This window comes from Microcaecilia unicolor, chromosome 6, assembly GCF_901765095.1.
Source record: "Microcaecilia unicolor chromosome 6, aMicUni1.1, whole genome shotgun sequence".
In the NCBI taxonomy this organism is placed as follows: Eukaryota; Metazoa; Chordata; class Amphibia; order Gymnophiona; family Siphonopidae; genus Microcaecilia; species Microcaecilia unicolor.
The window spans coordinates 195,045,949-195,062,255 of NC_044036.1; the positions used below are offsets into that span (position 1 = coordinate 195,045,949).

A 16,307-nucleotide genomic window follows, 5' to 3' on the forward strand; every position below is an offset into this window, starting at 1 on the left:
TGTACTTCAGGCAGGTGGACCCAGGCTCATCCCCCCCCCCCCCCCACCTATTACACTTGTGGTGGTAAATGGGAGCCCTCCCAACCGCCCCCAAAACCCACTGTACCCACATGTAGGTGCCCCCCTTCAGCCATAAGTGCTATGGTAACGGTGTAGAGTTGTGTGCAGTGGGTTTTGGGAGGGATTTGAGGTGCTCAGCACCCAAAGGAAGGGAGCTGTGGACTTGGGAGGTATTTGACTTTTTTTTTTTAATTGTTACTAGTGCCTCCTAGGGTGTCCAGTTGGTGTCCTGGCATGTGAGGGGGGCCAGTGCACTGCGAATCCTGGCCCCTCCCACGACCCAAGTGCCTTGGATTTGTTCATTTTTGAGCTGGGCGCCTTCAGTTTCCATTATTGCTGAAAAACGAAACAGCCCAGCTCAAATCCACACACATCCGATGCATTTGCCGGGCACCAACCGTATTATCGAAATAAAGATGGGCGGCCATTTTTTCCGAAAATACGGTCTGTCCCGCCCCTTCACGTACCTGTTCTCGGACATAGACGCCCTTGGAGATGGGCGTTCGCGTTCGATTATGCCCCTCTATGTTAACAATCAGCGAGGCATAGCATCATACCTATTATATCAGGAAGCTATCAGAATGTGGCATTGGGCCTCTGCTCAGGGCATGATACTGAGAGCCATATATCTGGTGAGGAAAGACAGTAGTCTGGTGGAGAGACTAAGCAGGGTGATACATCCTCAAGAGTGGTCTCTGAACGTGTCTACAGCCAAGCAGATCTGAGTGTGGGGCACCTCTTCAGTGGATCTTTTCACAACTCACTTCAACAACAAAGTCCCTTAGTTTTGCTGTTGGCTTGACTCACACAATTGGAGGAGAGGACCCCTGTATTTTGTAACCCTGCAGGCATTGTGCAGGTCAAAACAGGAGAGGAATGGACCAGATGATAGGGCAAAACTCCAATTAAACACAGACTGGGAGTCAGCAGAATGTTTAACAGTGCAGTCTTTTGTAGTGGACACTATTTGTTCAGACACTCGGAGCCAACACAAGTGATATGCAGGCATCTGCCTTCAAGCTAACCAGGTGTAGCCAAATGAAAAAGTTTTTTCTCTAAAATACTTCAAGGGATTCCAGTCTAGGAAAATACTCTGCCTACTTTGGCAGTCAGGCTGATTTCTTCAGCTAAAGCTTCAAAACAGAGTGGGCAGTACAAGCAGAGCTATGAAAGAAAATAAGTCGTCATATGAGACTTTATGGCTTTGGGTCACAGGGTGAAACATCTAGGTGCACAGGTGGTGGTCTCATCTATCCTCCCTATCGAAGGTAAAGGCCGAATGAGAGAAGTTTGCATCTTTGAGAAAAATGCGTGGTTGGTGCCAATGAGAGTGCTTTGGTTTCTTAGACCATGGGATGATTTTCCAAGAGCTACTGAGCAGTGATGGTGTCCATCTGTCAAGGAAGGGATGGAGTGTCTTCAGCAAGAGACTGGCTAAAGTACTAAAGAGAGCTTTAAACTAAAATTGATGGTAATGGGTAAAAAAGAGGCCATAAAGCCATAATTAACCCCAAGGAAGGTAGGATATCAAATGCCCCTATAGAAGAGAGAAAAAAAAAAGTAACATCTGGAGAGCCTTGTATACCAATGCCCGTAGTATGGGAAACAAACTTCTAGTTCTAGAGGCTACAATAATTCAAGCAGACTTGGGGAGGAAATGAAGCTCAGTAAAGCAATGCAGTAACAAACAACGACTACAGAGTGTTGTCCGTAGTTCATATTTTATTTAGAACTTTGTTGAACAATACATAGGTTGCAATCTGATACATTCTTAGAATTTAATATATAAGTTTCTTGACAACTGTTATGCATGGAACCTCTGCATATACATGACTATGCTAACAAATATATTAGTAGAAAGGAAGGGGGGATGGGGGAGGGGAAGGGAGAAATGTTGGGTGGAAAAACTTTGATGATAGAAATTCAGCTGTATTAGTACAGGTTTGAATTGCTTATTACCAGATTTATGCTGATTGGTATGGAAATGTTTAACGTGCATTCATCAATAAAAATTGTTAAATCTTAATGGAAGCAGACTTGGATTTTGGCAGTCACGGAAACATGGTTCACGGAGAGCCATGACTGGGATATTGCTATACCTGGCTTTAATTTATTCAGGAAGGACAGAGTAGGAAAAAAAGGGTGGAGAAGTGGCATTACATGCTAAGAATGTTATCAAAGTGACAGAACTGCAGGACATGAGGGGTATGGAAGAAGTGCTGTGGATTAAACTAGAAAGAGGGAAAGGAAAATGTATCTATATCGGAGTAATATACAGGTCACCCTCCCAGTCTGAGGAAATGGACAAGGGACTTAATTGAATACATCCGCAAGATAGCTAGGAAAGGGGAAGTACTACTGATAGGTGACTTCAATATGCCGGATGTTGATTGGGGTGTTCCTGCTGCGGGGTCGTCTAGAAGCGAAGAGCTCTTGGATTCCCTACAGGAAGAATTGTTTCAGCAGTGGGTAACGGAACCGACACGGGATGAAGCTATTCTGGACCTGCTGCTTGCGAATGGAGGGAACGTTTTTGACGTCAAGGTGGGAGACCAATTGGCGTCTAGTGATCATCAAATGGAGTGTTTCGACATGAAAACAGGGCGCATTCAAGATTGAAGGTCCTGGATTTCAAAGGAATTTCTTAAGGAGCAGTTTGTAGGATGGGAAAAGCTGAAGGATGTAGAACAGCAATGGACAAGACTGAAAAGAGCTATATTAAAGGCAACTAACCTTTATGTTAGAAAATTACATAAAAGGAAAAGAAGGCTGCTCTGGTACTCGAATGTAGTAGCTGAAAAGATAAGGGAAAGGAGGTTAGCCTTTGCACGTTATAAGACGACTCAAAGATGAAGACAGGAAAGAATACCTGAACAACGAAGAGAATATGGAAAAGCTGTCAGGAAACGAAGCAGCAAATGGAAGAAAAGATAGCTAATACAGTAAAATTGAGGGATAAGACCTTTTTCAGATAAGTGAGTGACAAGAGGAAGTGCCATAAGCCATTGTGAGGCTCAAAGCTGAGGGAGAGGAATATGTGGAAGAAAATAAGGATAAAGCTGAACTGCTTAACAATTATTTCTGCTCTGTGTTCATGGATGAAAGGCTGGGGGTAGAGCTGCAGAAAACGAAGGCTAAAGGTAGACCAACACCTGTTTACTGTGTTCATGAGGAGCTAGCCAAACTAAAACTAGACAAATCGAGGGTGCTCAAGGAACTCGAAGTTTAGCGGCTCCGCTGACTGACATCTTTAATGCTTCCTTAGAAACTGGAGTGGTCCTGGAGGACTGGAGAAGGGCAAATGTGGTTCCTTTGCACAAGAGTGGAAGTAAGGAGGAGGTTGGGAATTACAGACCTGTGAGTCTGACCTCAGTGGTGAGTAAGCTAATGGAAATGCTACTAAAGCGGAGGATTGTGAGATTTCTCAAACTGAATGGAATGCAGGACCCGAGGCAGCATGGCTTCACTAGTGGCAGGCTGTGTCAGATGAATCTGACTGACTTCTTCGACTGGGTGAGCAAACAGTTGGATGTGGGAGGGGCGCTTGATGTGGTATACTTGGATTTCAGCAAAGCCTTTGACACGGTTCCGCACAGGCGACTGATAAATAAATTGAGTGCCCTCGGTATGTGACCTAGAGTAACTGGAAGGAGTCAGAGGGTAGTGGTAAATGGAGCTTGCTCTGAAAAAAAGGATGTTGTTAGTGGAGTACTGCAGGAATCGGTCCTTGGGCCAGCTTTTTTTAATGTCTTTGTGAGCGATATTGCAGAAGGGCTGTCTGGTAAGGTATGTCTCTTTGCGGATGATACCAAACTCTGCAACAGGGTGGACACCCTGGAGGGTGTGAATGACATGAGGAAGGACCTAGTGAAGCTGAAGGAATGGACCGATATTTGGCAACCAAGATTTAATCTCAAAAAATGCAGGGTCGCCAGAATCCGAGGGAACGGTACAGTATAGGGGTGAAGTGCTTCAGTGTACGAAGGAAGAGCGGGACTTTGGGGTGATTGTGTCTGATGAATTTAAAGCTTCCAAACAGGTAGAAAAAGTGACAGTCAAAGCCAGAAGGATGCTTGAGTTTATAAAAAGAGGGAGGACCAGCAGGAAAAAGGAGGTGATAGTGCCATTGTATAAGTCTCTAGTGAGGCCCCATTTAGAGTACTGTGTGCAGGTCTGGAGATCGCACCTATGAACAGATATGAACAGGATGGAGTCGGTCCAGAGGGCGGCTACAAAATTAGTAAGCGGTCTTGAACACAAAAAATATAGGGACAGGCTTATGAACCTCAACATGTATACCTTGGAAGAGAGGAGGGAGAGAGGAGACATGATAGAGACGTTTAAATATCCCAAGGGCATTTATGTACAGGAAGTGAGCTTTTTTTCAACTGAAGGAAGAGCTCTGGAACGAGGGGGCATACTAAGAAGTTAAGAGGGAATAGGCTAAGAAGTAATCTAAGAAAGTATTATTTCATGGAAAAGGTAGTGGAGGTGTGGAATGGCCTCCCGATAGAGATTGTGGAGTCGAGGACTGTGTCAGAATTTAAAAGGCATGGGGATAAGCATGTGGGGTTGCTTAGGAAAAGGAAGCTTTAGGGGTTACAGAGGATAGGCAGACTGGATGGGCCATATGGCCTTTATCTGCCATCATGTTTCTGTTTCTAAGTCCTGCACAGCTCTGCAGCGAACAGTTATAACTTTCCTCAGAATGTTCCATCAATTCCATAACACATGTTGACTCGAAACTCAGGCAGTTTGAGGTAGGGAAAGTTTCAGCATGCTTCACAGTGTTTAACAAACAATTGTGTGAAACAGGAGCATCACACCCCTCTCTCTTACGGATCTCTCTATTCCTCTCTCCTGTAGAAACAGTAATGGAGAGATCCGCCACAAGGGTGAATAAATCCCCACCAATCTTTCCAAAGTAATGAGCAACAACAGGAGAGTCCCTTCTCCTCCTCCTGAGGCTGTCTTTCCTCCCTCAGGGTTACCTTCCACTCAACAGGAAGCCCTTCAGCCAGCCTCCTCAGGAGCTAGGCATTTCTTCCCCTAGGGTTATCTTCCCAGCCCACGGAAAACCCTGCTGCTGGCTGCTTGTCCACCCTCCCCTCCCCCACTGCTTGCTCCTCTTCACCTTTCTAGCTCCAAGCTGGGTAGAGATCAGAGATACAGTCAGAAGCTCTGGGGCGGAGCATGTACTGACTGACCTCCCAGGAAAGTGGCTGGGACTTCCCTCCCCTGTGATTCTTAGAGATCTGCCCCAGCTCTTTGAAATAGCGTACTGGGCTTCCTCTTTCCCTTCCCCAAGGGTGAGTAACCTTTCTATGCAGCACAGGGAAATGAGATATTTTTAAAGGTAGACTCCAGATGCAAGTGGGATGTCTGCCAGGGACAGCTTCTTTTCCACTATTAAGGGCTGACATTTTCCCCCTCAGTACCTGCCAACCACAGGACTGCTGCAGCCTAAGGAAAAAACCCTTCCCAATCCAGGGGCTCCGTCCTGGGTATTCTTCTCCTTCGTTTAGCTCTAATCCCCTCCTGCAACTCCTTCTGTGTGAATCCAGCTGTAACAATGGTAATGTAGACACGGGGACAGTGCTTTAATCATCACAATATGTATCCTCCAATACCTCTTGTGGAGAAGACTTTGCTGAAACTCAAGCATGACCAAGGAGCCATGATCCTCATCATGCCTTTTTGAATGAGGCAAGTGTAGTTATCTCTGCTGCTGGAGTTAGTTTCTGAAAACCCATGGAGACTGGATTGCTTTCTGACCCTTATCATTGAGAACGAGAGGCCTCTTCCACATCCCAGCCTTCAGTCTCTAGCTTGGATGTAAGAGCATAGAACTAGTGTTGATTCAACTGCATGAAGGTGTTTCCAAAATCCTACTTGCTTCTAGGAAATGTTCCACTAAGTGATCATATAATTTTAAATGGAAGAAGTTTGGTGTGAGAGCAAGACCTTAGATCCTTTTGCCTGTCCTACACAAAAACTACTTGAATTAACTCCAACACATCTCTGAGTCTGGTCTTTAAACCAACTCTGTAAGGGTTCACCTCAGTGCAATTGGCTCTTACCATCACCGTGTAGAGGGTAAGCCCATCTCTGTACAGCCTCTAGTTGTTCAATTCATGAGAGGTTTGCTTTTGACTAAGCCCCCAAGCAAATCTCCTATAGTGTCATAGGACCTCAATATCATCCTTGCCCAGCTGATGAAAGTTCCTTTTGAGCTGCTAAACACTTGCCATCTGAAGTTCTTGACTTGGAAAATTGTGTTTCTGCTGAAGGTCACTTTTCAGCCCATGGAGTTAGCAAGCTTCATGCTCTAGTAGCTGATCCAACTTGTACGAGATTCCATCATAAGAGAGTGTTTCTCCCCATGAATTCTAAGTTCCTTCCAACGGTGGTGTCTTTTTTCATGAAACCTCATGCCCATGCCGGCGAAAGCACACTGCACACCTTGGACTGCAAGCGAACCTTGACCTGTCTGGAGTGGACGAAAGCCTATGGACAGTCCAAACATGATGGGGGCAGCCATCGGTAAACGCGCTCTGTCAAATTGGCTGTCAGATTGTATTTCCTTCACTTATGCCTAGACTGTGTTGACTCTTGGGGATCATGTCACAGCTCATAATGTTAGAGCCATGGCTGTGTTGGTAGCTCACTTGAGATCAGCCTCTCTTGAAGAGGTTTGCAAAGCTGCAATGTGGCCTTCAGACTACACGTTCACATCTCACTGCCTTGAACCGAATACCTGACGTGACAGTTTGGTCTGACAGTTCTGCAGAAATTGTTCGGTGTCTAGAATGCAACTCCACCTTCTGAGGCCCACTTTTTATTCTGTTCTGGGTTGCACCCTCACAACAAGACTGTAAATAAGTAAAGGTTGATTGATTTCTGGTTGTTCTTGCCATTGCGAGTCCCTGTTTCCTTTTGTTGTTTTGGAGAGCCTGGTAGTTAGGGATTTCCATATGTGAGAAACATGTCCTGCTTGTCGTCTGAGAAAGCAAAGCTACTCAACCTGTAGGAAGTATTCTCCAAAGACTACAGGATGTGTGTTCTCACATCCCCTCCCACCTCTCCTAGGAGTTGTATTCTTTTAGCTTTGATATTGTACTGCTGGTCCTGTGTGCTCAGTCAGGCGTGACGGCACTCGCATGTGCTTGGTGAGATGCTGCTTAAAGATACAGAACACTGGGTAATGTTCGCACATGGCTCCTCGGATGACGTCACCCATATGTGAGAATACATGTCCTGCTGTTCTCGGAGAACACCTGCTACAGGTGAGTAACTTCACTTCTCCTGAAGCAGTTAGAGCTTGGTATCCATTATCCCTTGTCAGTTTCACATTCAGGGAGGGGGCAGCAGCAACCACTGGAGAAGTAAAGGAATGACTTTCATTAATCCCTCCACTGGAGCCCTGCTCAAATCATATCTCCTTTCTGTAACCTGGATATGCTGAGTACTAGGTCTAAATACTATTGTCCATCTTTTGGGACATAGTGTTAATTCCTCTGCTCCCCCCTAACCCAATTGAATGTTCCACACACTCATACAGGCAGGGAGAGAAGAAGGAAAGGCCAAGCAGAAGATGAGAAAATAGTGCTTTTATTTACTTACCAAGCTAGAAAAACAGACTACAATGCTTTTCTCATGGGAGAATTACAGAAGAGCTGCACACCGGTGCATTCTCTGAGTACTTCTCCAAATAAGTCCAGCCGACTATCATGTTTTATACTTTTCTATCGCCATACAGCTCAAACAGTTTGTTAGCATTAGTTTTGACCAAAATGTTGCTGAACATTAGTTTCGACCACTGATCAAGATTATTAGAAAGGTTTAAAGCAATATCATACTGATTAGCACGTTCCATTTCGCCAGCAACCATTTATCTATGTTTCCAGACATGTAAACTACAAAAAGCCCCTTACCACATTCTTCAGTAAACACCTTCCATGGAAAATTGCTTCATGTTCCTCTTTCTGCAAACCTGTCAGCAAGAGCTCATGAGCCTCTGGGTCACACAGAGGGTATGATTTTTAGATTTGGCTGTCAGCTTCAGGCCTCTTGACCTGTTTTTGGAAGGACCTAGATAGGTCCATTATTTACAATAGATGTCTCTAAAATTAGAGTTGGATGTCTGTATTTTGCCCCCTCCCCAGTCCTGCCCAAAACACTCCCAGACTACGTCCCCTTGCCATAAGGACATACTGCTATTTGGACATCCGTATCTCGGTGACAAAATTGGGATTTGGATGTCAATGCAATATGGATGTGTAAGTGTCAGCTGAGACATCTAAAGCACAACTAGAACTTCTAAAATAAGGACCAAAGTGTCTGTGAATATCATGAAAAGATTAAAAACAGTACATTAAGCAACTGTATGAGATACTAGACAGGAAAGTCTAATGGATTAATTTTCACGAAAAATATTATTTACAGATATACAACCCTTTTTTTTCTTGTTTGCTGACTTGCTTTTATAGTTATTTATTGCCTTTTTGTTGTTTTATTTTAAAACTCATAGGGCAACATCTAATGAAATCATATGTATTTAGTATTGCGTAGTATCCTTTTGAGTCTGCCATAAAGGTGACAATTCTATTCGATGCCTCATTTTAGGGTGCCACAAAGGGATGTGCTTAGCACCAGTTATAAAACTGGTGCTAAGCACACCCCTTTGTGGCCCCTAAAATGAGGTGCACCTGAGCCATTATAAAATACTAGCACAAAGCTGCATTGGTGTTCCAAGAATTAGGCATGTGGACGTGCCTAAGTGCGCCATGAATGTGCACAGCTGATAGTTCCACGCACATGTACACTCCTTGACAATTGTGCACTAAGGGGTCTTTTTACAAAGGCACGCTAGTGATTTTAGCGTGCTAAACGCTAGAGACGCCAATATATTCCTACGAGCATCTCTAGCATTTAGCGCCTGCTGATCATTAGGGCGTGCTAAAAATGCTAGCGCGCTTTCATGAAAGACTTCCAAAGTAATTTAGGTGCATTCTATGCGCTGTCATGACCCCAGTGATGGCATGCGTGGCTCCTGGCTGAATATCCGGGTCTCCACGGTCACCCGGAAGTTATCCAGTCACCGGCCTATTCAGACCAGTACCCAGTTGATGTTAACAGATAGGTGTTTTTGCTGTCTCAGCTTTATGCACTTACTGAAAATCATTGCTAATTGGCTAACTAGGTGCTTTGCCCTCAGCCCTAACCTAACTGGTTAAGAGATGGCTGGTTAGTGGCAGTATTCAGTGGTACAATTGTTAGGTGCCGCTGAATATCGTGTGCTGGGTTGCTCTGTGAGGTTTAACCGGGCAGGAGCCTTTCCTGCCCGGTTAAACCCTTTTGAATATTGGGTGGACAATTTGTAGAATAGCACCTATGCCGTAACTTCTAATTATTGGCACCAATCATGTGTACAAGCACTGCTATTCTATAAATTAGGTGCTCTATTGATGCCTAAATTTTAGGCGCCAGCTTATAGAATTCTTTAAAATGGTTGAATACAGTTGACTATGCGTAAGAACCTCGAGGCTCTATAGGACTGGGCCACTTCTGGAATGTGTTCAGTAATCTTAAAGGTCTCCTGTTGCCTTTTCTTCCTTAATCTCCATTCCTTCAGTGGGATCTTCGAACTTTTCATCTACTGCACACTGTACCAGCACTAGATCAATGTCGGGTAGTCTTCAATAACACCGGAACTGTAATGTATGGAGGTAGGAAGATATGTTAAGCATTCATGTTAAGCATTTTCTGGAAGCATTTTACATTTAAATAAAAATTTAAAACATTTTTGAAACTTACAAAAATAAGAGATAAAGTAAGAGACTTCATAACATTGACGTCTTACAGTTCGACTTGCAGAAACAAAATACATACATATTTGGACTCCCAAAATTTCATTGGGAGGAGTAGCCTAGTGGTTAGTACAGTAGACTTTGATCCTGGGGAACTGAGTTTGATTCCCACTGCAACTCCTTGTGACTCTGGGCAAGTCACTTAACCCTCCATTGCTCCTGGTACAAAATAAGTACCTGAATATATGTAAACCGCTTTGAATGTAGTTGCAAAAACCTCAGAAAGGCGGTATATCAAGTCCCATTTCCCCCTTTCATCCCTGTCGCACTTCTCTTCAGGACCTGGGGTGGAAGGATAGCCTTTTACAAAACTGAACCTTTCAATATAATCCCTCCATGGATAAACAGGATGAATCATTTGCATTTGTAGGTAATGTCATTCATGTTGCCAATACAGAAAAATCTTCCATAGATTTCTGGAAAAGACCAGAAAATATTTTCTGCATGTACACAGAATGTCCCATGTACATGACACTTCATAGAGTCCTCTGTCTTTTTTTGTATGCAGTGATAAGTGAGAACATATGTATTGCCATGCTGGGACAGCCTCCTGCCCCCAACAGTGGCCAATCCAGGTTATAAGTACCTGGCAAGATCCCAAAACAGTACAATATATTTTATGCTGCTTATCCTAGACAAAAGCAGTGGATTTTCCCCAAGTCCATTTTAATAATGGCTTATGGACTTTTCTATTAGGAAGCTTTTTAAACCCCACTAAGCTACCTGCTTTACTACTTTCTCTGGCAACGAATTCCAGAGTTTAATTACACATTGAGTGAAGAAATATTTCTCCGATTCGTTTTAAATTTACTACTTTGTAGCTTCATTGCGTGCCCCCAGTCCTAGTATTTTTGGAAAGAATAAACAAGTGATTCACGTTTACCCTTTTCACTCCACTCATTTTTTAGACCTCTATCATATCTCCTCTCAGCGGTCTTTTCTCTAAGCAGCCTTTCCTCATACGGAAATCGTCCCATCCCTTTTATCATTTTGTTCCGCTCTTCTCTGTACCTTCTCTAATTCCACTATATCTTTTTTGAGATGTGTTGACCAGAATTGCATGCAATATTTGAGGTGCGGTCACATATTAACATCCTCATTTTTGTTTTACATTCCTTTCCTAATAATACCCCAAATTCTATTTACTTTCTTAGCGACCGCCGCACACTGAGCAGCCTTGCATTATGTAGCTATAATTTAGGTTCCTCTTACCCACATGCATCATTTTGCACTTGCTCACATTAAATGTCTGCCATTTAGATGCCCAGTCTCATAAGATCTTCTTGTAATTTTTTACAATCCTCTCACGATGTAACAACTTTGAATAACTTTGTGTTGTCAGCAAATTTAATTACCTCACTAGTTACTCCCATCTCTAAATTGTTTATAAATATGTGAAAAGGCAGAGGTCCCAGCACAGACCCCTGGAGAGCCCCACTATCTACCTTTCTGTATTGAGAATACTGACCATTTAATCCTACTCTCTGTTTTCTATCTTTTAACCAGTTTTTAATCCACAATAGGACACTACCTCCTATCCCATGACTCTCCAATTTCCTCTGGAGTCTTTCATGGGGTACTTTGTCAAACGCCTTTTGAAAATCCAGATACACAATATCAACAGGCTCACCTTTATCCTCATGTTTGTGCACCACTTCAAAGAAATGTAATAGATTGATGAGGCAAGATTTCCCTTCACTAAATCCATGTTGGCTTTATTTATTTGATATTTTTACCCCACATTAGCATGAGAATGACTCGGGTTCAATGTGGCTTACATAACAAACACCGGTATCTCTCCCAAATCTTCCTTGGTGAAGACTGAAGCAAAGAATTCATTTAGTTATAACAATTTTTTATTGATAACATCATGAACCAAGCAGTTTACTCAGAAACAATCTACTGTGTGACAGCTTAAGCCAAAGCAGATTCTATAAAGACATTATCAAACTTTTACATATGGAATTCCACTTGAAATTTCTTGTCATCAGGTTTTCTCCCCAAGCCCTCCTCTCCAAGGCCCAACTCCTCCTTTTAACATTGAACCCAACTGAGATAAAATAACTTGCTTCTATCCCAACAAATCCACGAGAATTAATGTTGTTTTAAAATTCTGAGATGTAGACCAGACCCTTGTCGTTCAGGTCCCAACCTACCCATTGTTGATGCATACCCTTGCCCCTGTGACCCCTCCACCCTAACCCTACCCTGTGATGCCTGGTCCCCACCTACCCATCCACCCTCAATGGCCCAGTGAAAATTTATTCAAGATTTGACTTCGAGCCGTAGGTGATACCTTATTCAAGTAGGCCTCCCAAATCACGAGAAACCTCTGCTGCCTTTTCAGGGACAGGTGGACTCCCTGTGATTCCCATATCATGTGCTGGTGGAGCTTATTTCTCCAATACCAGATAGAAGAGTGATCCATTACCCAATTATTGAGATTGCATTTCTTTCCCAAGATACAGGCCTTACCTAGAATCAGCCTTTCTCCCATATTCCCAGGTCCCCACCAGCCCAGAGTGCAAAATAATCACTTTTCCAAATGTGAGGGAAACCCGGTGGCCCAACACTGACTGAAAAAACCATGCCATTGCCATCCAAAATGATATTATGTATCTACATTGCCATATCCCATGAAAAAAAGAGGCTTCTGTCCTCCCGCATTTCTGGCACTTTTCTGTATCTACTACACCAACATGACAGGCCTGCCTTTGGGAAAAATAGGCTCTATGTACTGTATGAAAATGGCATTCTCCGAGGACAAGCAGGCTGCTTGTTCTCACTGATGGGTGACGTCCACGGCAGCCCCTCCAATCGGAATCTTCACTAGCAAAGGCCTTGGCTAGTCCTTGCGCGCCCATGCGCACCGCGCATGCGCGCCCATCTTCCCGCCTGAAACAGGCTCGTGCCGGCCAGTCTTCTTTTGTCCGCGCTCGGTACGGTCGTGTTACGCCGTTCGCGCCCTTTAAGTCGACCTCGCGCGTCTCTTTTTGACTTTTGCTAACTAAAAAAAAAAAAAAAAAAAGGATTTTGGGAAAGGACCTTTTCGGTCTTTTTCCCTTTCCGCTATTTCCAGTTTTTGCCCCGATAAGTTTTCTTTCGTCTTCGGGGTAGGCCCTTTTCAGGCCTGGGGTCGAATTTTTTTCTTCCCCTCTTTTTGGTGCCTACCGCAATTACGAGTTTTGATTTCGCCGGCGTGATTTTTCCGCCCATGTCATCGAAGTCTCCCAGCGGCTTCAAGAAGTGCACCCAGTGCGCCCGGGTAATCTCACTCACTGACAGGCACGCATTGTGTCTTCAGTGTCTGGGGGCTAGGCACCGCCCGCAGGCCTGTAGTCTGTGCGCCCTTTTACAAAAGCGGACTCAGGTAGCAAGATTGGCCCAGTGGAACGTTCTGTTCTCGGGCTCTTCGTCGGCATCGGCACCGGGAGTATCGAGTGCATCGACGTCGACAGCGTCTAGACCTCCGTCCTCGGCCGCGACTGCATCGAGTGCATCGAGGCATCGACCCTCTGCATTGGGGCTGAGACATCGGAAGGCTGCATCAGCATCGGTGGTACCGGGACCTCCACTTCTGCTGATGTCGTCGGACGGTGGTGCTTCGACTGGAGTGCAGGTGAGGGCTGTCCATTCCCCTGCTGGTGGCGATGAGCCTTCGGGTGGGTCTCCCCCTACCCTGAGGGCTCCTGCGGTACAGGCCCCCCGAGACTGACCTTCTTCGGCCTCGGCCCCGAGGAAGCGACGGCTGGATTCTACGTCCTCCTCGTCGGTGCCGGGAAGCTCCGGTGACATGCTTCGTCCCAAGAAGTCGAAGAAGCATCGACACCGGTCCCCTTCCCGTATCGGCACCGAGAGCTCTGGGTCGCCGAGGGAGTTGGCACCCAGTAGGCATCGGCACCGAGAGGACCGCTCACCCTCTGTTCAAGAGGTGTTGATGCGCTCCACTATGGACAGCCCGGAACAGCCTCCACGCCCGGAACAGACTTTGACATCGACACCTGCATCGGCTTCCACGTCTTTCTCCACAGCCGCTCTGCACGAGAGTCTCCGGGCCGTTCTCCCAGAGATTCTGGGAGAGCTGTTGCGCCCTTCCCCTCCGGTACCGGGGGTGCTTGCGCCTCCGGTACCGTCGAGTGAGGCGCCGGCTGGCCCCTTGCCCGGGGTGAGGTCTCCGACATCGGTGCCGCGTGCGGTACCAACTGCGGTCGCCTCCCAGGAAGGCTCCCCGATGACGTCGGCGGAGGGAGCTTCGCCGGTGCGGGCGAGGGAGTCTACCTCTCGACGCTCCCGCCGTGGTTCCACGGAGGCGAGCCGGGCACGGCTTCAGACACAGGTCCGTGAACTTGTGTCTGATACCGAAGGTGAGGCCTCGTGGGAAGAGGAGGAGGACATCAGATACTTCTCTGACGAGGAGTCTGAGGGCCTTCCTTCTGATCCCACTCCCTCCCCTGAAAGGCAGCTTTCTCCTCCCGAGAGTCTGTCTTTTGCGGCCTTTGTCCGGGAGATGTCTACGGCCATCCCCTTCCCGGTGGTTGTGGAGGACGAGCCCAGGGCTGAAATGTTTGAGCTCCTGGACTATCCTTCTCCACCTAAGGAAGCGTCCAAGTACCCATGCATCATGTCCTAAAAAAGATATTGCTGGCGAACTGGACCAAGCCACTAAGTAATCCCCACATTCCCAAGAAGATCGAGTCCCAGTACCGGATCCATGGGGACCCAGAGCTGATGCGCACTCAGTTGCCTCACGACTCTGGAGTTGTGGATTTGGCCCTAAAGAAGGCTAAGAGTTCTAGGGAGCATGCTTTGGCGCCCCCGGGCAAGGACTCTAGAACCTTAGACTCCTTTGGGAGGAAGGCCTACCATTCTTCTATGCTCGTGGCCAAAATCCAGTCTTACCAGCTCTACACGAGCATACACATGCGGAACAATGTGCGGCAGTTGGCGGGCTTGGTGGACAAGCTCCCCCCTGAGCAAGCCAAGCCATTTCAGGAGGTGGTCAGGCAGCTGAAGGCGTGCAGAAAATTCCTGGCCAGAGGGGTGTATGACACCTTTGATGTTGCGTCCAGGGCCGCTGCTCAAGGTGTAGTGATGCGCAGACTCTCATGGCTGCGTGCCTCCGACCTGGAGAATAGGATCCAGCAGTGGATTGCGGACTCGCCTTGCCGTGCGGATAACATTTTTGGAGAGAAAGTCGAGCAGGTAGTAGAGCAGCTCCACCAGCAGGATACCGCTTTCGACAAGTTCTCCCGCCGGCAGCCTTCAGCTTCTACCTCTACAGGTAGACGATTTTTTTGGGGGAAGGAAGACTGTTCCCTACTCTTCTGGTAAGCGTAGGTACAATCCTTCTTCTCGACAGCCTGCGGCCCAGGCTAAGCCCCAGCGCGCTCGCTCTCGTCAGCAGCGTGCGCCTCAGCAAGGCCCCTCGGCTCCCCAGCAAAAGCAAGGGACGAGCTTTTGACTGGCTCCAGCAGAGCATAGCCGACATCCAAGTGTCAGTGCCGGGTGACCTGCCAGTCGGAGGGAGGTTGAAAGGTTTTCACCAAAGGTGGCCTCTCATAACCTCCGATCAGTGGGTTCTTCAAATAGTCCGGCAAGGAAACACCCTCAATTTGGCCTCAAAACCTCCAAATTGTCCACCGGGAGCTCAGTCTTACAGCTTCCAGCTCAAGCAGGTACTTGCAGAGGAACTCTCCGCCCTTCTCAGCGCCAATGCGGTCGAGCCCGTGCCATCCGGGCAAGAAGGGCTGGGATTCTATTCCAGGTACTTCCTTGTGGAAAAGAAAACGGGGGATGCGTCCCATCCTAGACCTAAGGGCCCTGAACAAATATCTGGTCAAGAAAAAGTTCAGGATGCTTTCCCTGGGCACCCTTCTTCCCATGATTCAGGAAAACAATTGGCTGTGCTCTCTGGACTTGAAGGATGCCTACACACACATCCCGATACTGCCAGCTCACAGACAGTATCTGCGATTTCAGCTGGGCAAACGTCACTTCCAGTACTGTGTGCTACCCTTTGGGCTCGCCTCTGCGCCCAGAGTGTTCACGAAGTGCTTGGCTGTAGTCGCAGTGGCACTTCGCCGGCTGGGGGTACACGTGTTCCCATATCTCGACGATTGGCTGGTGAAGAACACATCCGAGGCAGGAGCTCTACAGTCCATGCAGATGACTATTCGCCTCCTGGAGCTACTGGGGTTTGTGATAAATTATCCACTTTCTCCCAGTGCAGAAACTCGAATTCATAGGAGCTCTGCTGGACTCTCGGACGGCTTGCGCCTATCTCCCAGAGACGAGAGCCAACAACTTGTTGTCCCTCATCTCGCGGGTGCGAGCGTCCCAGCAGATCACAGCTCGGCAGATGTTGAGATTGCTGGGCCA

General features: G+C 46.6%; 1 protein-coding gene across 4 annotated transcripts in view; it reads left to right on the top strand.

Annotated features, from left to right (window-relative positions):
* Positions 1 to 16,307, top strand: part of DCAF1 (DDB1 and CUL4 associated factor 1) — a 648,223-nt gene that overhangs the window by 439,759 nt on the left and 192,157 nt on the right. For all 4 annotated transcript variants that reach the window (XM_030205586.1, XM_030205587.1, XM_030205589.1 and 1 more), the window contains one exon: positions 9,695 to 9,788. In XM_030205586.1, the coding sequence (XP_030061446.1) occupies positions 9,695 to 9,788 (94 nt within the window). The remainder of the gene's footprint in view (positions 1 to 9,694; positions 9,789 to 16,307) is intronic.